This window comes from Miniopterus schreibersii, assembly GCF_964146895.1.
Source record: "Miniopterus schreibersii genome assembly, chromosome: 17".
NCBI classification, from domain to species: domain Eukaryota; kingdom Metazoa; phylum Chordata; class Mammalia; order Chiroptera; family Miniopteridae; genus Miniopterus; species Miniopterus schreibersii.
The window spans coordinates 6,883,439-6,908,691 of record NC_138117.1 but is presented as its reverse complement, the minus strand read 5'-3'; the positions used below and the strand labels follow the sequence as shown (position 1 = coordinate 6,908,691).

The window sequence follows — 25,253 nt, the reverse complement described above, 5'->3', positions numbered from 1 at the left end:
ATTCACCATCCCCCGCGGACCCGGGCGGCCTCCCTGCCCCCAGGCAGCAGTTAGGCTGCTCGAATTGTTTTCTGCAGCCCATGAGGAAATGAACATGGATCGCGCTGGAGGAAGTAAACAGAGCAGCAGCGAAGCGGCCCTCCCCTGAATCCGAACATCTGTTCAAACTCTTCGCAGCTCCCACGACAAGGGGACAGAGCCCTGGCTTGGATCTGTAAAGAAAACCCTCACCCGCTGGCACTCTGCTACCTGGCGAGTTACGATCCTCTGACCTCAGCTGCCCTGGGTTTATCTCCTCGATGCCTTTGAAGAGAGGCCAAGCTGGGTCAATAAATATGGTCAACAGGAGTAGAAGGGCTGTTTGTCATACTCCCGAGAGCGAGCCCTTGCAGAACCCAGCGTCATGAGCTGCTGAATTTACAGGACCGCTGCTAATGCCAGATGAGATACGGATTCGATAGCAGAGGGCCCAGCCCCGCCTCAGCCTGAAGCGTCGGGGAAGGTAAAGCCGGCTTGCCCTGGAGCCTTGAAGGAAGGCCTCTGCTTTCTGGTTTGGAACTTCACCCACGCGCGCCGGCCTTTCCTCGTTTATCTGAATTAGCCAGGAGTTTGCTGAATCTGATTAAGACAGGCAGACGCTCTCCGGGAACCTGGCTACCCCAATCCAGATATCAGCCTGGGTTGTTTTCGGGTGACTGTTTAGCAGTCTGGCCTGGGGCCAGTCCTTTCTCCTAGTGTGGACGGCTCCCAGGAGCTGGCAGCTCAGCTGGGCCTCCAGCCGGCTCTGGTTTCCAGCTGCTCAGAGCCCACTGGCCTGGAGGTAAAGGGGCAGCGATACGTGTTGTAAAAATAAAGTCCGTTGCTAGCCAGGCCAGCCAAGCCCAGGCTCTGTGTTCTTGGCATGACAAATTGTGGGTATGTAAGGTGTTTTACTGCGAGGAAGGGGATGCCCTTTCTCTAACCAGGCTTCCTCTGTGTCTTATCAGTCGGTAGCTCTTGGAGATCATGTCAGAACCAGGCTAATAGGACAGGACCCATGACCTTGGGTCAGCTTGTTTACTGACCTCCATCTTCACTAATCTTTTGGGGTCTGGTACAGCCTTGGGAACGCAGCGTCAGAATACAGGACTGGTTGCCTTTTATGGACTTACTAAGGAACAATAAGTATTTGTGCTTAATCAGGGGCCAGGTTGGCGTCTCCTCCGATGTGCCCTACTGATGACACGCTCTGAGCATCAGACCTTGCTGCCCAAGCCGAGCTTTGGGGGTGGTTGTACATTCTCCCATTTTCTCCACACAAGGGAAGGAAACAATAGTGGCAATAGCTCCTGAAAATTCAGTCGGATAACCTGAAACTTCGATGGCTTTTTCTCATCTTATTTGGGGACTAATGTCTAGCTTTATGGCTCCCTGCGCCTTACTCCAGACCTCTTTTGTTGTGTAGCTGAATTGAAATACGAGTAGGAAAGGAACGTTGCTCTCCTGTCCTGGCCTTGAGAGTAGGCTGTTCCCTGGGACCTTCTCAAGACCTACCTGGAATTCAGATGCGAGCTCCTTCCAGAAAAAGAAAAAAAAAAAAAAAGCATATTGTCTTTATTTTACTGCTTGCAATTTCCCCAGTGTACCAGGGAATTAAAGGCAGTCCCTTCCCCTCTTCCCTTCTCCCTCAGTTTCCTTGTCTTTGCAGACACTGACAACCTTCCTGGCACGTTGCCTAGGCTTCGGAGAGAGAATCTTTGTAAAGGTTTCTTCCAGCCATCGGCATGGAAGCATTGTATAAGTCAGTGGGACGCTTTGCTGTAAGACTTCCTTATTATGGACACTCACCACTGTTTCGTTTTATGAATGCTTCTTTGTCTTCCAAACGAATTTCGGATTAAGCAATACTGTTATTGAAAATGCAGGAGGCATCTGCTTGTGTGCTTGGCAGTGGAGTTGCAGATGGTTGCCGTGAATAGTACAATGCCAGGTTCCTACAGGTGAGTTAAAAATAGTAATTTATGAAGTAAGTTGGAGTTGGAAGTGGAGAGACAGCTGCTTTATTATCCATCTGAGCCTCTGGATTTATTTTCTCTACATAAAAGAGCCATGAGATCTACGCGTGGCTCAACTCTCTGATTTAGTTGGGTTTGAGTTTTTTCTTATTAGCGGATGCATAGATTGAAATTCAATTACACACAAAAAAAGTGTTCTGCACGCCCTGTGTGCTAGCGCTAGAGATAATCAGCTATATAAGAACCAGCCTTGCTGTCGAGGTGTTTGTAACCCCTCCAGGGAACTCCCATCTGTCAACAGCAACTCTCTTGTAATGCGGTGAGCACTGTAGGAAAGATATATGCTAGAGACACAGGGCAGGGGGATGGGGTCAAGAGCACCTGGTCTTCGATGGCAGATGTATGGGGTTAAATCTGGATCTGCCATTATTAATTGGGATTAAAAGAAATACTGGAATATAAAGTGCTCAAGACAGGGTTTGACACCTAGAACATGCTCATTGAGTGATCGTTTGCAACTGATGAGTAAGCAACTGATTCAGGCTTTATTTGGTAGAAGTCTGGGCAGCACAGGAGGGTACTGGAGACCGAGACCTCAGCAGGAGGGGGACCTGTGAAGAGGCGAGAGCTCATGGCTGTTTAAGAAGAGCCTGCCCCTCGATGTGGTTGGGGCAGGAGTGAGTGGAGAGAGGGTGAAGAGCGTTAGAAAAGACAGATCGAGAAGCAATTTGTAACATCAGACTGAGAGATCAGACTTGACTTTGACAACAGTGGGGCGTTATTGGCATTTGCAAGCAAGCAGGTGGCCTAGCAAGAAAATGGAGCTGTCTGGATGGGAGACGAGTCAGAAAATGAGTGCTCTCTGGAAGCAGGCTGCTGGAGAAAGGCAAGTGAAAAGTAATTTCATGGGAAGATGAGATCTTTTGCACCACTGGAATTCAAAATACTCGGTCAGGGCTGGGAAAGAGAGGCGGCCGCTTCTCTTTTTGCCTCCCCCCTCCCTCCTGTGCTTTGGGAAAGAAGTCACAGGGGTAGCGAAGGCTGGTCCCCTCCGGGCCGCTGGCCCACGGCCTTCTGAGAGCGGCCGGGCTCTGTACCAGCTTCAGGGGGGTCGTGAAGACGGAGTGACGGGTGAGACATTTCGGACAGTGTTCTCGCGGCTCGCCTGGTGCCCTGATGCTCAACCAACTCTCTTTTTGAAAGAGAAATATCCGTTGACTTTGGAAAGTTGTTTTCCTGTCAAAGTGGAAATGTTATGAGAGATGATGTTAAATAATGGAAAATGTGAGGCTGTTGAATGAGAGGTTGAGGACGGGATCCCAAGGCCATCTTAGGCCAACAGTCGGGGTGAGTGGTGATGTGTAGATACTGGCCTGGAACCCAAGAGAAATGAGAGGAAGAGGGATGACAGTGGGAGATGGGTTTTGCTTACTGGAAAGAGGTGCATGAAGGAGTCATAAAATCTTTTTAAAAAGACAGAGATACATGAGACGGAGGAAGGAGCCCCTCTGTCTTTGACCGTGTTACTCCTTCCAGGAGGTATCAGGCGCACCCTTGTTGGAAAGATGGCATGGGTACTGTGGCATAACTTATTGCCAGGGGTGACTAGGAGTCAGTAACTTACCTGTTGCATAGTAGAGATGCTAAGAGGATGAACTCAACAATCATGAAAGAAAACACACAATGTACAGTGTGTGTCTGAGCAAGATTCTTACCAGGATAATCTCACCCAGCCAGATTCTTTTATCAGATGCATTTGTAACTAGTGAGAGCTATTATTCCACACACCGGGGTACAAGCGACGTTGCATCCTTCCTATTTTTTAGTTAAATATCCACAGCTCCCATATACCCTATTAGCAGGAAAGCCAATGTATCTCCTTTGATCTGATCCCTCCCCTTCACTGTTTAGCAATCTCCAGGGCTTATTCAGTTAGAAAATGGCCCTTGGCTTCCACATGCCTTGCCTAGATTGCTGAGGTGCCATTGGTCCACCTGTACTTGCTTCTCACTGTCACACAGTGGTGATGTTGAACACTGGCCCTCTGCGGTCTGACAGTCGTTGCTTGTCCATCACTGCAGGGAATCCTAGCTGGTCCTACTGACCACCCAGGCCAAGGGAATGTCCCAACCAAGGGGGTTCACCTATACATCCACTTCTCAGGGCATAGGTCAGACCCAACTGTGCTGAGTCAAGGCCTCTTAAGCATCTGCCTCCTGTGGAATCTTTTTCCCCAAGGTCCTTCACCCAGACAATGGACCAGCTTCTCTGTTAGATCATCAGAATAAAGGGTCTTGAAACATTTCTCCCTGTAGACAGTGGGCCCACTAGCCCTGCATGTGTAATCATACATGAGGCTGCTTCTGATTGGATTTTTGCCATTTGTCTTAATACGAAAAGGGTGGAGGGACAAAAATGTAGTTTCTGGTAGGTCCCCTAAGCTAAGATAGCTCTGTATGTGAGTGTGTTTAGGCATTATCTTACTGCTTATTTTCTTCACATCAGCCATAATTCCAGAACCCAAAGTAGTTCAAGCTGAGCTCATATGGTATTAACCTGTTGGGACTCTCCTCCAGCACTAAATGTTTTTGTTGGTAAAAGAATACTCTGCTTTTCCACATGGCCCACATTCCCAAGACATACACATATCGTATAGGACATAGGGGCCAAAAGGTGAATGGTTAGCCACGAAAGGTTTGCTTTCTCCTATTTGGCTGTGTACAAAGGGGTGTTGTTGTCTTTAGTCTAAAAGGATTGCAGCCAAGAATGGCAGCTACACAGCAACAGCAGTGTTACAATGCGTTTCCCTGGCTTTTCAAAACCTATCACCCCATTTCTGCTGGAAAGCCTTAGGATGTGAGAGGCAGGCTGGAAAGAGGCTGCTGGAAGGGAAACTCGGGATTCAGAGAAGAGACTTTGAGAGAAAGGAGAATATGGGATGAATGGTGGACAGGAGGTGGTGAGGTGTGGTAGGCTCTGTGCACAAAAGCTCTTGGTGTTGAGTATGAATCTTCATGGCTATTGGATCCAACCTTATCCAAAAGTAGCAGTGCTGGTTGACAAGGCATAGCCGAACAGCCCAGCTGAGCTCATGATTAAGGTGACCATATAATTTACTGTTCAAACAGGAATACTTTTGAGAGTATTAATATTACTCTATTGATCATAAAGCCAGAGCAACAGGCAAAAACCAGGACCATGGCAGGCAAACCAGAAGTTATGGCCATTCGAACCTTGATAGCCTTGTATTTTGAAGACACTATATTTAAAAATTGAGCTCTTAACTGTAAAGAATCCATTGTTCTGATTGCTTGGGAACTCCAAAAACATGTGCCACCTCAAAGAATGGACAATCTGGTTGTACAGAAAAGACTCATACACAAAGAAATTGCCAGGAAACGTTCAAGGTGGTATCTGACCAAGTGCCAGGTAAATATCAGTCACGGGTTGTCAGTTATACCTCAATGAAGCTGGAAGTGTCATAAGATATGATAGGAAAGCCAGTGGCCTTGGGGTTAGAAGACCTGTGTCAAGCCATGAATCTGTCTCCAGCTGGGAGACCTTATGCAAGGTACTTCATCTCTGAGCGCCCATTTACTGGTTTAATTGATCCATGCATTCATCCAGTAAACATATGGACTTGCTCTGTGCCATTGCATCATGGTGGTAAAGGACATAACCTTCACAGAGAGACATACCTGGGTCAAGTTGCAGCTCCGTCACTAACTCTGAGACCTTGAATTTATTTAACCTCTCTGAGCTTCAGTTTCCTCATCTGTTAACTGGTGATAATAAAACCCAACTCATGGAGCTGTTGGAAGCTATTGTAAATGAGGAAATAAAGAGATTTCGTATATAAAACATTGAACCGTTTCTGACACATAGGAAAAGCTTAAGAAATGGTTGTGATTATTGTTATTCTAGGTACTGTACTAGTTGCTGGGAATGCAAAGAAGGGGGAGGGACACTGTGCAGACACAAGCAGACAACAGGGTCTGCCTGAACACCTCCCCGGCTGTCAGGAGGATTCCAGGAGGCCAGGAGGCAAAAGAGCTTCACACACTATAGAGCGTGTGGAACAAAGGAAAGACAGGGCTGCTGTCCGTGGCCGGGCACTGTCTAGACTTCCCTTTTCCTGTTAGGATGGAAATAAGAGAACCTGCAAATAAGAGATAACCCCATGTGTCTTAAATACTCCACACATGCATTCTCTCACAAAACAAGAAGTCCAGAGGTGAAATGTTTCCAGGGTTGGCTGTTCCTGTGGTTTAATGATGTCATCCAGAGTCCGTCTTTCCACTGCCATTCTCAGACGTTGGTTGACTCACCTCGGGATGACATTGGCTGCAGTCGTTCTAGACAGCACATCCTCGGCACCCCGCACGCACCAACGCAGAGACGGTCTCTTCCTTGTGTCTTTCCTTAAGATCTAAGAAAGCCCTTCTCAGAATCCCATCCCCACCCTTGAGACCTGTAGGTCTCCGTGGCCAAAATTGGATTCCATTTCTCTTCCTAAGCAAGTCGTTGATAAGATGCAGCTACTATAATTGGTTCATGTTCATCAAGATCCACCCTCCTGGGGCTGGGAATTGTTTCACCTTCCCCCACACAAGGCGTTGCAGAAGATGCAGACACTTGAACAAAATCGGTTTTCTGTTAATGGGAAAAGAAAGAGAAATGGTTGCAGGGTACCCATGCACAGTGTCTTCTACTTTCTCTCTAGTCAGTCACTACATCTCCTAATTCCACCTCCAAAATAGCTCTTAAATTCACCCCGGCCTTTGCGCAGGTTCCCAACATCACTTGCCTGGACTCTTGATTCCTTTTATCACTGTCCCAGCCGTCGGATCTTCCCTTCAGCCTCCAGTCAGCTTTTTATATAATACAAGCCTGAGTTTACCATGTCCTAACTTAAAGACTCTCAAGACTCAGCTCAGATGCAACCACCTCTTTGAAGATGCCCCAGCTGTTTTATTATGGCTCTTTTATAGCCCTGATAAGGGACAGTCTTGCTGTTGAGGGATTTGCATATTTTCTATGCCTCCTGCTGCCTTCTTGGTCCAACAGGGTAGCCTTGGCTCCGTGTGGCTACTGAACACCTGAAGCGGGGCTGTTCCAAACTGAGATGTGTTGTTAAGTGAAAAAAGGCACTTGGTCTTTCAAAGATTTAGAACCCCAAAAAATAAAAAATGTTTCATTAATAATTTTAAAATTGATTATATGTTGAAATGATAATGTTTGGAGACATTTTGGTTAAATATAATATATTATTAAAATTCATTTCACCTGTTTCTAATTTTTGTTTAATCCTCACTGGAGGATGTTTCTTCCATTGCTTTTCAGAGAGAGTAGAAGGAACAGAGAGAGAGAAACATTGATGTGAGAGAGACACGATTGGTTGCCTCCCACATGCATCCCCCCCCAGGGCCAGAATCAAACCCGGACCCTTTAGTCCATGGGCCGATGCTCTAACCACTGGGCCAAACCAGCCAGGCTCCTTTTAATTTTTAATGTGCTGACTAGACTCTTTAAAATGACCTCCGTGGCTCGCGTTTGCAGCTCGCATTGCTGTGGGTGCGCTGGGTTGCTCCCCGCAGGGTGGGCGCCTCTCATCCCCGCTGTTCCTTGGCGGGCCCTTCCCCGCCCGCCGGCAGCACTGGGCCCGCTCCGGCCCCCCGGGGGTCAAGTGCCGCGGGGCCTCCCGCGCTTCTGTTTAAGTTTCCCACGTTTGGAAATCGGCCTTCGTGTGCGTGGCTACCTCCAGGCACTGGTTGTTATGAAATAATCCACATTGAAAGCGGAAGCTGAGACTGTAAAGATTTTGATTAAGTTTGTTTGTTAGTTTTCATTCTGTCTTGCCAGACACTCCTCGACAAATTGTATTTTACACTTTAAAGGTAGCGGTGTCTCCATGACTACAACCCCTGGAATTTTTAGTTATTTTTACAGTTGTTATTAGGAATAAAGAAGTAGACGTAAATTATGCTCTTTCCGTTCAGCTCTGTTGAATTGCAGCTGGCAGTTACTACTTTTTTTCATCGGTAAAAGAATTACATCTATACTTTTAAAAAACCATTTATTGCATTTTTAGCCAGGATTACTTAGAAGACCCAGGAAATTAACATATTGTAGAAAACAGTTCAGAGAAAATCTGTTTATAATGGCACAATAAAATAAAAAAAATTTTTTTTTTATATTTCATGAGCAGAAATGAAGGAATTAAGTTTTATTGCAGTAGCCAAAAAATGCCATTGTTTGAGGGGAATCATTTTTTTTTCAGAAATGTCTGAAGAATTATAGTTTGAACTTGGAAATAAATAACATCCGTGGCCATAAGTCATTCGCTGGAGACAACAACAGGCTTGTGTGGTTGCCATCTGGTCCAAGGGCCCAGCAGCCTTTGGGAGCAGGGCACTCCCTGCCCCTCCCGGCCGCGGGGCCTGCTGTCCCCGACTGAACGGGAACAATCGAGGAGTCCATCATTTTGGCAGTGGGCTGCTTTAATAAGTGCTCTTTGCCAGCTCTTGGGAAGAGCATTGTTTCCTTTGGCTTTGATCTTTTCTCGGTCACTCAGAAAAGCTCTGCCCCAGTGACATGTGGAAGCCAGGAAGCCAGGGGGAATTCGGGGACCCTCCTTGTTCATGGAGTCGTCATCCCAGGGCTGCTGGGTGGTCCTTTCTCTCTTTTTTCTTTTTTTGAAATTATGATAAAATATACATCACAACATATATACCATTGACTGGTTTTAGGTGCACAGCTCAGCAGCATCAAGTACATTCACCAGGTTGTGTAACTTGCATTAGTCATCACCCCAAACGGAAACTCTACCAAATAACACTCACCCTTCGCTCACCCCCTTTCCCCAGCCCCGGTAACCTCTGTTCCACTTTCTGTCTGTGAATTTGCCTATTCTAGGTACCTGATGTAAGTGGAATCATGCCATTATTTGTGCTTTTATGTCTGGCTTATTTCACTTAGCATAATGCCTTCAAGGTTCATTTGCATTGTAGCATGTGTCAGAATTTCATTTCTTTTTAAGATTGAATAATATTCCATTGTATGTGTATACACCGTTTTGCTTATCTATTGGTCTGTTGAAGGACACTCGCATTGTTTTGGCTACGTGTGGTTTTCAATAGAGCATGAAAACAGTTAATGACACTCTGGTCATTTCTGCATTTGGATCTATTTCTGATGGGAAAAAAAGAAACCCAGATGTTATCACCCTAAAAAAGTCTGACTTTCCTGCTGAACATGAGAGCCCGCTGTGTGGAAGGATGTCATTAAGTGGAAACCTCTTTACAATTCATACCTCCCAGGGCCAACTGCAGACACCTCCCAGGAGAGGCAGCCTGCCTCCTAGCCTGGCAGAAGCCGAGATCCATACCTTTTAAGGTATGATTGTCATTTCATGCCCATTTTACGCATGCAAAACTGAGGCCCAGTGGGTGAAATGACTTGCTCAGGGTCACTTAACCAGTAATTGACAGAACAGAAACTCCAGTTCAAATCTTTGACCTCGAAGTCCATGTTCATTTCTTATCACTGTGTAGCCTATTGCATGACTATGCTTCCGAATTTCATCTTTATAGTGGAGACCTGAAGTTTCTCTGAATTTTTTGCTCCATGGCTTTCCCTCTCTGAACCTTAACTTCCTTACTGTAAAGTGGGGGTGACTAGTCTGCAGAGTTACTGTGGAAAATTAAATAAAATGATGAATGTGACAGCGCTTTGCCAAACTGTGACGTAACAACAAGTGGGGTCTCCATTTTCAGCCACCCGCCTTTAAACATGCTACCGAACTGCATTTTGATAACGGATACTTGGAGTCTGGTGCCGCTGGATTCAAATCTGGCTCCTCCATTTACTGTCTGTCTGATCTTGGAGACATTATGTAATCTCCCTAAACCTCAGTGGCCTCATCTGTGAAATGGGTGAGTTGTACTTCCCTCAGAGGGTTGTTGCAGAGATTAAGTGAGATAATGTACGGAAAACATTTAGCAGACTGCTGGCATGAGACCAATAATGTAGTGGGGGTGATCATTGGGCTTGGGGACGAGAGGCCCTGATGAGTTAGAGACACCACATAGCAGGTGCTTGTGATAACGCCAAATAGCAAGGAGAGAACAGATTTGTGGACACAGCACCTACTGGCTAACTGCCCTGTGCCATCCCTTTGCCATTCAGTCCACTCCAGCTACTGTTCTGCAGCTGTCTTAGGGTGGCCGTTGTGGCATTCCTCCGTGGGAAAGAAATTGTTCACGATTAAACACCTCTTTCTTTGCAAAACAGAAAGTGGGCAAATGTGTGACAGGCACCAGAAAAAAACCTTTTCTCCCAAAAGTACTGTTGTAACCGAGTCCCATTGAGAAAAGGTTCTGATGAACTCCAGCCAGTCCAGTGTTAAGACGACGGCTGGGCTGGATCCCTGGTGCAGGACGTCGGATGTGTCTGTCGAAAGAAAATTTGACCCAGTATCAGTGAGGCTGTGAGATGAAAAGCAAATATTCTGTGGACTGAGTTTCTTGCCCTGAATTTCAGTGACTGAGTCTCAACGCTTATTTCTACATAATTGAAACTGTGTTGGCTAGAGCAGGACGAGTGAGCGCCGCAAGTCGGATCCATGTGCATGTCATGCCGTGGGGGCCGCCAGCAGAAATGGTGGAGTGGACGTAATCAAAAGCAAAGCGATTGCGTTATGAATTGGTGGTGAGTGTTCGTAACAGAGTGTGAGATTTTCTCTTTCCTACAGTTGCTATATTTTATTTTGGTCATTGAGTCAGGATTTCTCAGCCCAGGTGTGGGGCCTATTGGTGAGTTGTGAATGGAGTGGTATCGATCCCTTGGCCTTTCGGGTGACAGGACCCCTCAAGGCCTCCTAGAGCCTCCAGCACCCTCATCTGCCTACCCAGGGTGCTGCGCAGATAGTGACATCTTCTGCGTGTGCCAAGAGGTATACAAGGCCAGGTCGTGCCCTGCTGCTGCGGGGGAACACATGGTTAGTAGAAATTCTCACAGGTGATTTTCTGACGAAGCTTAACCTTGACAGTGAAGACGGGTAGGTAAGCCAGTAGTGAAACAGGATCCCCACCCAGCCTGGAACCCCAACCCTGAGATTTTTAAAACTTGATAGGGAGAAACTTTTCAAAAAGTTCTGCAAGCTGCACCTGTCTTGCCAGATATGGAGACTCTCCACTACTTCGGAGCTGTTTCTTTGAGTATGAAAACCGCACAACGTAAAGCCAGGATTTCCTTTGGAAATGGCGATCTCTAAAATGCTCTAGTTTCAAGAAGTTGTGTTTTTGTTTTGTTTTGTTTTGTTTTGTTTTGGGAAGAGGTCTTGTTGAGGCTATTCAGTTGGCAAGGCAGAGCTCGGGTTCCAATCCAGATCTGTCCCAATAGACTGAGCTCCCCGCTGCTGTGCTACACCGCCTCCAACAGGGGAGCCCCGGTGGGGTGAAGACGGCGTGGAGAAGGCTGGATGGAGGAGGGGGCCGGGCTGGAGCTCTTGGGGAGGACCTGAGGAATCGAACCAGCAACCTTTCAGCGCACAGGATGACGCCCAACCAACCGAGCCACACCGGCAGGGCGTATTATCACTTTCTGTGTGAATATAATCAAATTCCATTTTTGCGTAATTTTCTAATAATGGAAAATGCTGCTCTTAAGAAAACAAATGACTTGCTCAGAAGATTGGGATGGTGCCCTGTATTATTTACACACTGTCGCACATCACAATTCATTAATGACGGGAAAGGGTGCTGCCAAATTTATCTTCAAATAGAATAGTTACATGTAAAACAATACTCCTCCTTCATGGCTTTCTCCTTCAATAAAATTATTTGGATACATTTTAGATTGTCATTATTTTTTTACTGGGATCATTTTGTCCCAACCCCACCCATAAAGTCTGGTTTAATGTAGGAGTGCGCGTATTTGAGTCTCCGGGGCTGTCGTCGGTGAGAAAGATTTCGGTTGTCAGTTCTAGCCATTTGTGGTATGCTTGCACTGGTGCTTCTGAGCACACACTGTATGCCTGTTGCATACACTGAAGGCGTTCACTAGTTTGCATGACCAGTGCATGGCCTGAAACGCCCTCTCCTCTTCTCATCCCTGCAGCTCCACACTGTGGCTGTCTTTGCTGACACCAGAAGACTAAGCTATGTGTGCTAATGAGCCCTTTGGTTCTGCGAGATTAAATAACAAAGGCCAGAAGTCCTGTTGTTTGGGAAAAGTCGGAATCTAATTGTCTGTACATTTCTTCTAAGGAACTTGGTGCATTTTATGGTTCAGGAGGTGGGTCCCCTGAGGTGGGTTCCCGCGTGTGTGTGCACAGGGACAGAACACAGGACGCCTCCTCTGCTTGACCTCGCCACAGTCACAGGGCACAGGCTCTACCTGGCACTGCCCAGGCTGACCCTCACCCAGGCAGTGACATGCCAGGAAAACGCTACAAGCATTTTTGAACAAATTTAGGATATTTGGGGAACTTCTATTCTTTTTTTTTACGCTGATCCTGAAGTATTTTTTTTTTTCACAGTGCTTGTTGTAATGCAAGGTCTGGAGAAACTAAGGTAGCTCAATAGGAGTGGACCGCTGCTGTTAGAATTGGGGGCAGTAGGGAAAATGTTAGGTGGTTACTGCTGGGAAGGGGGGTGCAGGATGATAGGTGAGAAGACCCCCCCCAGGCGCACGGTCTAGTAAAAGAGGCCACCTGCCTAGTTGGACACGAAGCCTGTCCACAGAGCTGCACCCCCTCCTTTTCAGAGGTGGTGGGGATCCTTTGGATTTGTTTTGCATTTTGTGGATATAGTTTCACCTTCCCTTTCTTCGGATTAACTTCCATTTTCTTTTCTCTTACCGAGAAATGGAACTAGCGACAGCGTGGGCAGCTGGACAGGGCGTCTTTTCTCACAGGCCGGGCTCCCGCCGCACCCTCCCCAGCTGGGCTCTGTCTCCTACCCTAAGGCGTTGCGCTGAGTGGACGGACCCTGAAGGCTTGTTCTTGCCTCCGCCTTTGGAACTTGTCAGCCATGTGACCTTGGGAACACCCGGACAGCGTCACCCTGAATTTCTTTCTAGAGGAGTAGTTAATGCTGCCCCTTTTCTCGCACGTCGAGGATCTGCTGACGTGGCCCCCGTCAACTCGCGCAGGGAGAGGCCGCGCTTGCTCCGCTGTGGCCTGGGCAGCTGGTGCAGGGCCCTGCAGACTCTGCAGCGCTCTAAATATTAGTAGCAAGAATGAGTGGGTTGAAAGAGAAGCTGCACGTGATTCCAAATGCAGGGGCCTCTGTCTTAGTTAAAACTTTTATCATCTGTGTGGTGAGATTAGGAGCAAAGGGCAAATAGGGTAAATTAGAACTGAGACCAAACAAGATGTAATCGTTCATTCATTCAGTCAACACAGTTTTACTGAGCAGCTGTCATGGGTAAGGCCTTATTCTAGGCACTGAGGTTAGCGCAATGAGCAAAACAGGCCAAACCCCGGGACCTCGAGAAGCCTGTTTTAGTGAGGGGAAGATGGAGAAGCCTGTTTTAGTGAGGGGAAGATGGACAATAAGGAAAATAAAGTTGCTGGTATATTAGAAGTTATAAGTGTTGAGGCAAAGTAGAGAAAGGGGTAGTGAGGAGGGCCGCCACCTCGACGGTGACATTGGAATAGACTTGAAGGAGCTGAGGAGTGAGCCCTGAGGATATGGGGTGTGGGGCAGGGAGGGTTTGAGCCATGAGGATATGGGGTGTGGGGCAGGGAGGGTTTGAGCCATGAGGATATGGGGTGTGGGGCAGGGGGGGTTTGAGCCATGAGGATATGGGGGGTGGGGCAGGGGGGTTTGAGCCATGAAGATAGGAGTGAACAGAGACATTCAAGGCCAAGGGAACAGCCTGTGCAAGGCCCTAAGAAGGGAGCATGCCCGGCGGGTTTGGGAAAGAAGGCCCGGGAAGCCGAAGTGGAGGGAATGAAGATGAAGATTCGGTTGAGTGCTCACTCCTGCAGCCCCTGTTGCATTATCTCGTTGATCCTCACAAAGCCCACTTTTCGGGTGAGCGTAAAAGCAGTTTCTTTATAGTCTCTTCTTGTTAGTTAATGAACTTCTTCCTTGTACCCACGGCTGCTGAACAAACATGAATGTTTCCGCCGGGTTGGCCAGGGTCGGGAGTGGTCGGTCAGTACATTCCCACAGATGCAGCCACCCAGACACCGCAGGTGACTGAGCTGAAGATACGGAGGGTGTGGCAGTGGGGAAAGTGATTCTGATCCTGCTCCCCTGGGGCCACAAGTGGCATGGCTTTGTCATGACAGTCGGCTTCTCTAAGCGCCTCATCCTTGGAATAAAACAAAGATATCATATCCCTCTACCGACTCTACAGTGATGTTATGAGAATAAAATAGTGAAAATGCTCGGAGCTGCAACCAGAATCCCAGATTCCCTTCTTTCCCTAGCCCATGTCGGATGCTATTTTTATAAGAATATTCATTCCAAGGCAGGAAACAGTAGATGTTAAACACATGTTTGCTGAATAAATTTAAAAAATGATGAACTATTCTTAGGCTCTGCATGTATCAATTAACTAAGCATTTGTGGCCCCTAGAGGATGTCTAAAAATGGGGACTTGGGCTGCTCATGTCCCTCTGGCTGCTAGTTAGGGGATGAGGCCTGGATGCCCACAGCTGATCTATTTGCCCTTCTTGGTCTGTGACAGCTCACTGTTCTGCTTCATGGTTTTATCAAAACCCAAAGTGATCATTCCTGTCTCTTAAACAAGAGGATATTTAGTACCTTTAGCTAGACAGATATTTATTGCAATTGGATTTCACAAGACTCAGCCAACTTAGGTAGGGTCTTAGCCTGCAGCAGCCCTGGGAGACTGTTGAAGGACCCAGAGCTCCCCACTCTTTCCCTCCTTGCAGCCGGCACTGACCTGGCCTCTGTCCCCAAGGCCCAGACACGCACCTCTGATGCGGTGGTCTGATAGCGAGGGGACATGTGCACCTCCTCTGAAGCCCTTGACTTCAGGCACTCCAATGATTTCTTTCTTTGGGACAGCTCTGTAGTTTCTGCAGATCTGGCTGTTAATTAGGGATCCTGTAAGCATGTCTAAATTCACCTCCAGTTGCTGGCACTATAGGAGGAAGTGGTGGGGGAGTCAGCCATCAGCTAGACTTGAAGTAGCAGGGAGAGGAGGGTCAGGTAATAGAGAACTTAGGGTGCTCTTTGGGTAAAATATCTCTTTAGGCTGAGAAGAGAGAGGAGGCATTTATGTGGAGACAATAGTGTACTCTTTAAACAACAAGGTGGGCGTGCCCTGCTAGGTGCTAGAGGTAGCACATGGCAAACTTGCCTGCGTATGCCTGTAACAGTAACGCAGGCGGGCCAGAGGGGCTGGGTGGAATCCCAAACCCAATTTCAATTCCAGTTCAATTCTAATCTTAGCTGGTGTGCAAGCTAAGCATGCATAGCTAGGGTGTAAAGGCTCTAGAGGAAATGGCTTGTTGGAGAATTTATAACAAAGGGCTGGAGACCATATCAAGAATCTCTTTGCAATAAGTACTCCCCGAAGAATCTGGGAGCCAGGACTAAAGTGAGTGCCAAGGGAGTAAAAGAAATGTGGAAGCAACCTCAGTGTCCATCAAGGGAGATTTGTTCAATAAAGTTCATGCAGCGGAATGCTGTAAGCCTCTCGTTGCCAGCCACCGGCCTAATGCAACGCTGGGCACTAGGTCAGTGCTCAATGCTGTGCTGAATCATTGAAAATTCTGCAATTTAAAAGGATGAGATACATCCGTATGTATAACATGGAAGAATATCCACAATATACTTTTAAATAAAATGAAGATTACAGGGGAGTATAGTATGATCCCATTTATTGTTAAGAGTGAACAGATTTCATATCTATGCATTTCAGTGTCTAAGAGGACATATGCAAAGGACACCGGCAACAGCGGTTATCTTCTATGGAGTGGTGTTGGATCAGAGCAAGGGTGTTCATGTTCTCAATTCCACATCCCTTTATTATTTATGTAATGGTATAATGCTTTGATAAGCAGCAAAACCAAAAATGATATTCCTGTTTTCAGGGGAGAGGCAAAGGGTTGTTGTTAGATAATGTTCTATTCCGATTCTCAACAGAAGTATGTTTTGTTGGCAGTGATGTGGTTGCTCTGGAAAAGAGCCCACGGCCAGGCCCCCTGCACTCTGAGAGGCAGGCTCTGTGGCCAAGAGCCCCGGTATTTCAGGTGAGCCCCGCTCACCTGAGAGGAGCAGATGCATTTCTGGGCTTGATCTCAGCATGCGGGAGGCGGAAGGAAGAGCCAACTAGTTTCTTCTGAGCTTCCTGCTCACTAAGTATTTTGTACCAGTTCAGTTCTCATCTCAAACTCTGTCACCTCTCTGCAGGGGAGTGAGAGCCGGGTGTGTGACCCAGAGTCACAGGTGTGCCCCTCCACCGGGAGACGCAGGCCCCGTGCCCATGCTCGTAGGGGCGGAGGCCTCCCTGCAAGCAGACGCTTCTTGCCGAGCGTCCGGCAACCCGGGCAAAGCCACTCTGTGCTCCAGTGGAGGTTGTAGGAAATAGGTCTGGTTTCCTTACAGCAGTTGATCTTACCAGAGGCTTCGGGCAAGATAAAACGAAGTTAGGGATTGTTCCATAACTTCAGTTGTTCCTCTTTAATATTTTACGTTTTCCCTTTTTATGCACCACTGTGTTTTATTTCCTAATTTGCCCATTGTACATAAATATGTCCGTTTAGATATATGGTCTCCTTTCAAATTTCCACTTGAGTGGCAAGTCCCACTGAAGAGAAATTTCTGAAGCAATGTGCTCTTCAGACATCATTTAGTCTTTTTTTTTTTTTTCAGTGAGAATCAAAGACAAATGACCTAGAAATGAAGCTGCCGGATTTTAGCCACCTGTAAAACCCAGGTGCCTAAAATACCTGATGTCCAAATCGCTGTAAATGAGCGCTTGCTGCCCTTCATCTATACCTCTGATCATGTCCTCCCTATATTCTAGAAACCTTTTTCTCGTTATGTTTTTATAATTTAGATGTTGCACTGGTTAGAAATTAGAGGACAAGGTTACCCGTCCCAAACAGGCAGACATTTTTAATTGCCCTGATCTCTTTCGGAAACCCCGGTGGGCTCTGTGTCCTTTGTTGTAGCTGAACTTGACGTTAGCTGCTCTCATCTCGTAAATTCCACGTTAGGGGACCTCAGCCCAGGGTAAGTTGTGGACTTTTCCCTGGAAAATCTAACTCTGGGCTCTGAGGAGTTAACTCCCGGAGTGTTTAGAACCTTCCGAGGGATTGCAGAAATGAAATGCTGCCGATCTTTCTCTCCACAAACACGAAAAAAACAAAGAAGGGCGCACACGCGTAACAAGGACTGTTCACCGGCCGCCAGTTCCTTTTCCCGTGGCATCATTTTTAGGAACGATGCCCTTTTTTCTTCTTTTTAAATAGAAAGTTAACTTCATATTTTGGATTCTTGGTCATGGTTCTTTGTTGGTGGTTTGATGTCTTCTCTTATATATTTTCCTTTTTCATCTGTGGTCAATATTAACCCCAGATTTATTTTTGGGGAGGCTGGATGTGACCCAAAATAAGCTGGGAAATCCCACATTACCCTTGTCAGAGCGAATTACTGAATAGCAGGATGCTGATGCTAATAGACTAGCTGTGCATTGCACTTACTGGAAGGCAGTACAGGGTCAGCAAAAATTAATAGATGTGATATAGGCGATACATGCTGTATATTATATATGTGTATATGCACAGATGAGTCCCGGGTTTGGGTGAGTAATTGGGTAGCAGACGGTGTCCTGTACGGAGATGGGGCAGGTTGTGGTGAGGAGAGCCCCAGGCTCAGAGAGGAAACCAAGAGCCCCCCTTCTCATTGCCCCATTGGACTGAGCCCTCTGCTGTGCCACCTTGAGCGGGGCAGGAAGGGCGCAGCGCTGAAGAGGCCATCGGTGCCGGCCCCCCGTGGCCGCCTGTCCCTCTCGCTCCCCTTCACTGGTGTGAACGTCAGCGGCCGAGGCGCGGCCCTCGCCCCCTTCCTCCCGAGGCACGATCACTTCCTGGGTGCTGTCCTCCAGGCTTCGGCTGTCGATACATCGACACACTCACGACCCCCCAATTGATCGCGCCTCCCTGGACCTCTTCCTCGAATTCCAGACGTACACGTCCAGCACCTGCTCCGCGCCTCCCGTGGGATGTGCAGGAGGCGTCCCAGCGCTGCCAGGGCCCAGCGGAGCTCTGGCCGGTGCCCTGCCTGCCACAGGCCCACCCGCTTCTCCGCCCTCGGCCCGCTTCCGCCGGGCTCCGGCCATCCTGAGAGTTGCTAGGCCAGCGCCTTGGGGCTGCGCTGGGCTCCTCTCTTTTCCACGCCCTACATCTGACCAGTCCTGCTGACTGCTAAAAGCCAGGTCCCGAATCCAACCAACTGTCCCCTGCCCTGCCAGCAGCCCTCATCTCTTGCCCGGGTCACTGCAGTGGCCGCCTAACGGGTCTCCCCACCTCTGCCCTCACCCTTCTACCAGAGCGGTCCTGGTAGAATATAAATCACGCCCGTCGCCTCTCTGCTAAAGCCGCGCAGGGGCTTCGTCTCACTCGGACCGAAAGCCAGCGTCTCCCGGGTCGCCCCAGGTCCCACATCCGCCGGCTCCGATTACTCTCCTGATCCCATCTCCCGCCCCCCAGTCCGCCCGTCCTTCAGCCTGCTCAGCACGTTCCTCTTCTCGACCCTTCTCATTTGATGTTGTTTTCTGCCTGGAACAGTCCTTTCCCAGATATCTCCATGGCTTCTGCCTTCACTTCCTCTGGTCTTTTTCAGATGTTACTTTCCTAGTGGGGCTTTCCCTGGCTTCTTACCTAAAATTCAGCACCCGCCCCCACCCTGGTATTTCCTGACCCCCTTCTTTCTTCCTTTTATCCATGGCACAGGTCCATCTAACATTTCACTTACTTATTTCTTGTATGTCTCCTGCACCACACTGTGAGCTCCACGGGAGCAGGGATTTTTTTTTTTTGCCTGTTGGTTTCCTGCTGAACCCCCAATGCCTGGAACTATGTCTCACTCCTAGGGGGCACTTGGCACTACGTGTGGAATAAATGAGTCCCGGTCGGGAGTTGTCTCTCTCCCCCCACTACTTCTTTCTGACTTTTTATGGGACTGTTGTCTCAGTGTCCGTGTGTCCTTTATTCACGGAGCTAGTTGGGCAGAGCAGCCCAAACCGGTGCACAGCCAGGTACAACTCGAGCTTGCCGCTTGGCTCTCTCATTCACAAGCTGTGTGACCTGGGACAAGTCCCTTAGCCTCTCTGCGTGTTCATTTGCTTATAAACTGTAGAAAGCCTTCCCGCTCTCACTCAGGATGGCTGGAAGGGTGTAGTGTAATGCTAGATGAAGGACCGTCGAGAATAAGACGTGTTTTTCATTTTCCGTGGAGTCTGGCCCTGGGCGAATGCCGGAGCTTTACATGTACGACTGTCTCATCTCATTCTCACATCACAGCAATGAGATATGGAGCCACACTGCCGAATCCACGTTAAAGAAGAGAAAACAGGTGCACCAAGAAGTTACGTGAGTTACCCACGAGCTAGGCAACAACAGAGCCAGGCTTATTGGGACCCAAGCGTATTTGTTCAGCGGCCTGAGATTCCCCCCATTATGTTGTATTGGCCCAAAATACGTGATCTAACGACTGGAGTCATGAAAAAGATTTTACCAGAGGTGTGACTTTGGTCTCCAGGCTATTTTTTTCTTGACCGCGAATGAATGTGGCATTTCCCTGGCGTTATTTTCCCCTCCTCAGCTCAAACAGGCAGAAGGTCCTGTCTTTTGAAAGAAAAAGGTATGGTCAGGCGTGCCCCTGTCTTCCCTCTCCTCCCCCGAGGAATGAAACTGTCCCACGTCCCCTGGGGTTCTTGTTGCACAGCCTAACCAAGTCCAGATGGTTTTCGCGCCCAGACATCGTGGGTCGCCAAGTATGTGTAGTTATCGACGGGGACAAGTTCTAGACTAAAATCGCAAATACCCGCTTCCCAAGGAACTCACTGCTGCTCCTCTCCCTGGTTTGTGTTATGTCCTTTCTGTGCTAACGAATTTGTTAATGTGGCTTAAGGACTGTTTACCGAAAAATAGCTGCACACAGATCAGTCTCCGTGGGAGACTTAGCCAAAACGTCGAGGCCATTGGTACCTCGTGCAAAACCAGCTCATAAATGAGAAGTGCTTTTCAAACACTGGGACAGGAGCTTACGTCTGGTTCTGAAGAAACAGCATTTTGTATATTTAGGGAAGTAAATCGTTCTTGAAGGAGTGGATTTAACTACTGGAACGGACTTTCTCCCCGAGGCCCGGCCCGCGGGGACGTGCACAGAACCACGGCGTAATGAAAAGCACAATAGTGGTGATTTGATTGAACTCCACGCCGAAGAACCATATCCCAAAGAAGTCCCCAAAAGGAGAGCTCCGAACGGCCTCTAGATTCCAGCCAGTGTTTCACGGCTCTGTAAGCCCACGTATCATGCATTACCTCATGTTTCTGAATTCTTGCCTCGGGCAAATTGCCAGCTTAGCAACTAAATGACAGTTTGAAAATTCTAATAAAAACCAGCCTCTCTGACTTTGCTTTTATTCCTTCAGGAAAAAAAAAAAAAAAAAAGAGCACAGGAGGGGGTGAAAGTTATTGGAAGGTTCGATTTAGAAATCGTGTTGCTGCTGCCTTTGGGGCCGCAGCTGAATCTTGCTCTTGCGTAATCCGATGTTTGCCTGACGCCCGTGCAGAGGGCCCTCTGCCGGAAGCTCCTTCTTGCGGCCGTCCCGTCGGTCCTGCCCTAGAGGGGGCTGTGTTCCCCTCGCCCCTCGGAGAGGCAGGCCCGGGGGCCGGAGTGGGCCCGGGGCTGCCTGAGTGCGGAGCTCCGTGGACAGATCAGTCCCCTCGGCTGTCAGTAAGGATTGCTTGTCGTTTCCTGAACTGTGGGTGTTATACAAGAAGACTGAGCAGTGTGCGACGCACACGCTGCCCTCCAGGAATCTGTCTGTGGAGGGAGCAGCGGACGGGGGGGGGGGGGGGGGGGGGGGTATACAGGCAACTCAGTCTGAGAGACCCCAAGGGTGGGAGGCGGGGGAAGGTGGTCACAAGGTGCACCTTCAGTTATAAGATGAATAAATTCTGGGAATGTAATGTACAGCGCGGTGACTATAGTTAACAATACTCTTGTAGATCTTAAACGTTTCTATCACAAGAAAAAAGAAATTCGTACCTGTGTGGTGATGGATATTAACTAAACCTATGGTGATGATCATTTCACAGTATATACATATAGATTGGGTCATTATGTTTTACACCTGAAACTGATACAATTATGTCTCAATAAAAACCGGGGTGGGAGAAGGGATCCCAAGACCAAGTCTTAACTACCAGGTAGATTTTTTTATGTGTTTTTTTTTTTTCATTTTCATTTTTCAATTACAGATTACTTTCAATATTATTTTGTATTGGTTTCAGTTGTACAGGATAATGGTCAGACAATTATATACTTACAAAGCGTCTCCCCTGATGTTTCCACCACCTGCCTGGCGCCATACATAGTTACCGCAATATTGTCGACTGTATCTCCTGTGCTGTACTTTTCATCCGTGTCACTATTTGGTAACCACTGATCTGTACTTCTCAGTCCCTTCACCTTTTTCACCCAGTCCCCCGACCCCCTCCCCTCTGGCAACCACCAGTCTGCTCTCTGGGTCTATGAGTCTCTCAGTTTTGTTTGTTTATTTTGTTCGATTCCGCATATAAATGAAATCGTGGGGTTTTTGTCTTTCTCTGACTGACTGACTTCACTCAGCGTGACACTCACCCCCTCTCATCCTCTCTCCTCTCTCTCTGCCTCTCACACAGCCCTTGTTTTCAGGTTGGCTCTGTGTCAAGGAAATAGCAGTTTCTGGCCCGTGATATTTATGCTCCGCATCGTCTGCCTGCTTGTCTTTCTGTCGTTTTGTTTGGCTGGCTGCAGTGTTGGAAAACCTAGACAATGTTATTAGACTAAAATAGAGCTTATTTCTGTTTCCCAAAGGAACTATCACAGATTATAAGATGGGCCTCTGAAGGCCAAGCCTAAAAGTTATTCATGTTCTTTTCTACCTACAGCTGACCTCTTGCTGCCAGGATGGGCAAACAGAACAGCAAGCTGCGCCCGGAGGTCATGCAGGACCTGCTGGAGAGCACGGACTTCACGGAGCACGAGATCCAGGAGTGGTACAAGGGCTTCCTGAGGGACTGCCCCAGTGGGCACCTGTCGATGGAGGAGTTCAAGAGAATTTACGGGAACTTCTTCCCTTACGGGGACGCGTCCAAGTTCGCAGAGCACGTCTTCCGCACCTTCGATGCCAATGGAGATGGGACAATAGACTTTAGGGAGTTCATCATCGCCCTGAGTGTGACATCGAGGGGCAAGCTGGAGCAGAAGCTGAAGTGGGCCTTCAGCATGTACGACCTGGACGGAAACGGCTATATCAGCAAGGCGGAAATGCTGGAGATCGTGCAGGTACGTGGCCCCGAGAGGGGAGCGTGGGTCACAGGGGAGCACTGGACGGTGCACGGTGGGGCTCAATGCGAGGGTTACACGCCCGCGGCCCACCCACCTGGGCGCTGACTCGGCCTCCCAGTGCTTTTCAGCGTGTTGAGGTCACCTTACTCAACAGGGAGGCTGCGCATACAAATGCGGATTGGTTGGCGTCTCTAGAAATCTCAGGAGGTCTGACCACTCTGGGCCCCCGTTCTTGCCTGTCGTAAGTCACCTGGGGCTTTGCGGTGGCTGCTTCCTTACAGATGGGCATGCAGCCTTCAGTTGGTCACGCTCGCCATGGCACCTCTGTCCTTTCTCGTTGCGATGACCTGCCTATGAGGCTGTATCTCCTGCAGTGGTCATTGAATGATCAATCTGTGGCCTGCGTTCGAATTTGGCCTCTTTCAGTCACCACCTCTGTGACTTTGGCCTAGTTCACCTAAGTGAGCTTCAGGGTCCTCATCTGTAAGAGGGACCTGCCAGCAGTGCCCGCCCATGCTGTGGGGTTAAGATTCGATCTGACTCTCCATGTTCAATGCTTAGCACAGTACCAGCCATTAGAAAAGCTCAGCAGCATCACCACCGTTCATTCACTGGACTCTGGAGGAAAGGGAGGAACCTCTGGTCTAGGTTCTGCCTCGTCAGAGATACAGACGTAGAGTGGAGGCCTCCATCGTGTCAGTGGGAGGCAGGAGGCACTCCGTTTTATTTCCCCAGGTCATTCACCCAGAGTAAATTTCCTGAACAGGGCAGGAGAAGGGACCCTGGTGTTGGCCACATTTTCTTGTGGCACCCCAGAGGGGAGGTGGAAAAGGCACATAGAAGCCATGGGCGTGGCAGTGACGGCTTGGTCAGCAGTGAGTGGGGCCCAGAGACAAACCTAAGGAGACCGGGGCACGGAGAGGACCAGGAGAGCCTCAGCTGCAGGCCGTCAGAAGGACCCGGTGGGCGGGTGGCACCAGGGAGGCTGGCAGCTGCTCACCATCTTATCTTGGCAGACGAGTGGGCACAATAGGGAAGCATCTGGCCGCAGAGAGCAGGTCCAAGAGAGTGGGCATTTGGCTTCCCAGAGGCCAACACTCATGCCAGGACATTTGGGTTCAGAGGTAGCAATGCAGGCCCTGGGGTGGTGGAGGAGGGGAGAAAGGCTCTGGGAGGGCAGGGGCTGGACTGACAGGAGGAGACAGAAACGGTACAGCTGCTGGTGAGGGTGCGGGTGGGGGTGGGGGTGAGGGTGGGGGTGGGGGTGAGGGTGCGGGTGAGGGTGAGGGTGAGGGTGAGGGTGGGGGTGGGGGTGGGGGTGAGGGTGAGGGTGAGGGTGAGGGTGCGGGTGAGGGTGAGGGTGGGGGTGAGGGTGGGGGTGTGGCCCTGGCTTTTGAGGAACCGAGGAGACCTGCTCGCAGAAACTACGGGCGGGGCCGGGAAGAGGTCCGGGACGCTGACTTGTTATTGAGCCTTGTGGCCGAGGCCGGGGTCTGCTCCTGGGCCACACAGGCAGTTAGAGTGACAACTGCCCATAGTGCAGGGATGCGGGAGCAGGAGTCCACGTGACCTCCCTTATTAGGAAACTCCCCAAGATCCGCCACTGGTTGCCTTCTGCTTGGGCCTCAGTGGCTTTTCCTTCACCCCGAGCAGCAACTGTCTGAGTAAGTTGTGTTAAACTGACCCCTCAGACACAGGGATCTTAAACAAAAACAAAGGATTTCTCCCCTCCTCCAAGGATAAATGTATGAAAAATATAACGTCCACTGTAAAAATATGGACAGTATAGGAAAATACAAAAGAAAAAGAGAAAATTCTCCAGAATCCCACTCTACCCACACAGAGAATCACTGCTAGTAATTTTCTAATGTATCCCCCGCGTCCTGTTTCCGTGCATTTAAAAATGTCAGTTTCATAATGTACATCAAATTTTGTATCTTGCCACTTCATTTAACATAATAACACAAACATTTCTCATTTTATAAAATACTTTTCATAAAGATATTTTAAAGGTGGCATAATAGTCACCTACTATACAATATACTTGATTTTCCCTTATTGTTGGATATTTAGGTTGTTTCCAGTTTGCATTATTACATATAATACTGTAACTTTTAAAAATAAAGTAACAAATCATTCTTGCGCATGAAACTTCTATATTTAGGATTATCCCCTTAGAATAAATTCCCAGCAGTGCAATTACTGGGCTGAAGGGAATGAGCATTTATTTCTGCGGCTTTTGATCGCTCTGCCAAATTGTTTTTCCAAATGTCCTCCCCGAGTGAGGGAAGGTGCCCCATATCCTTGCGCTTTCCAGATTTTTCGTAATCTTTGCTAATTAAACAAAAATTTAAATTTAAAAGGCGAGTCATTCTAATCGCTCTATTTTCGCCCCTTCTTTTTGTCCTGGAGAGCCTCGTGCCCCGGGTGAGGGGGACAAGGGCATTCTTCTGGAGAGAACGGCTTCCTGATGGGGATCTAAGAAGAGACACCGCCACTGTGTCATCTTCCGTTTAGCATTTTCACACGGTGGTTTGGTGGCCAGGATTGATGAAGATGTTGGCCCCCAGGCAGGGAGGACCTTCCAGACCATGTGGGCTTATAGAAAGCACAGCATTCGGGCATCCATTCCGCACCTGGAGCGAAGCACCTACTAAGTGGCCGGCAAGGGAATCAATAGTGTAGGGCGGGAAATAGAGTCTCCCCATCC

General features: G+C 48.5%; 1 protein-coding gene across 8 annotated transcripts in view; it reads left to right on the top strand.

Annotated features, from left to right (window-relative positions):
• Positions 1–25,253, top strand: part of NCALD (neurocalcin delta) — a 204,036-nt gene that overhangs the window by 166,328 nt on the left and 12,455 nt on the right. For 6 of the 8 annotated variants that reach the window (XM_081116999.1, XM_081117001.1, XM_081117002.1 and 3 more), the window contains one exon: positions 22,144–22,540. In XM_081116999.1, the coding sequence (XP_080973125.1) occupies positions 22,163–22,540 (378 nt within the window). In that variant the 5' untranslated portion in view covers positions 22,144–22,162. Of the gene's footprint in view, positions 1–480; positions 503–20,698; positions 20,945–22,143; positions 22,541–25,253 lie in introns of those variants that run through there. The other 2 variants (XM_081117005.1, XM_081117004.1) reach the window with 2 other exon arrangements.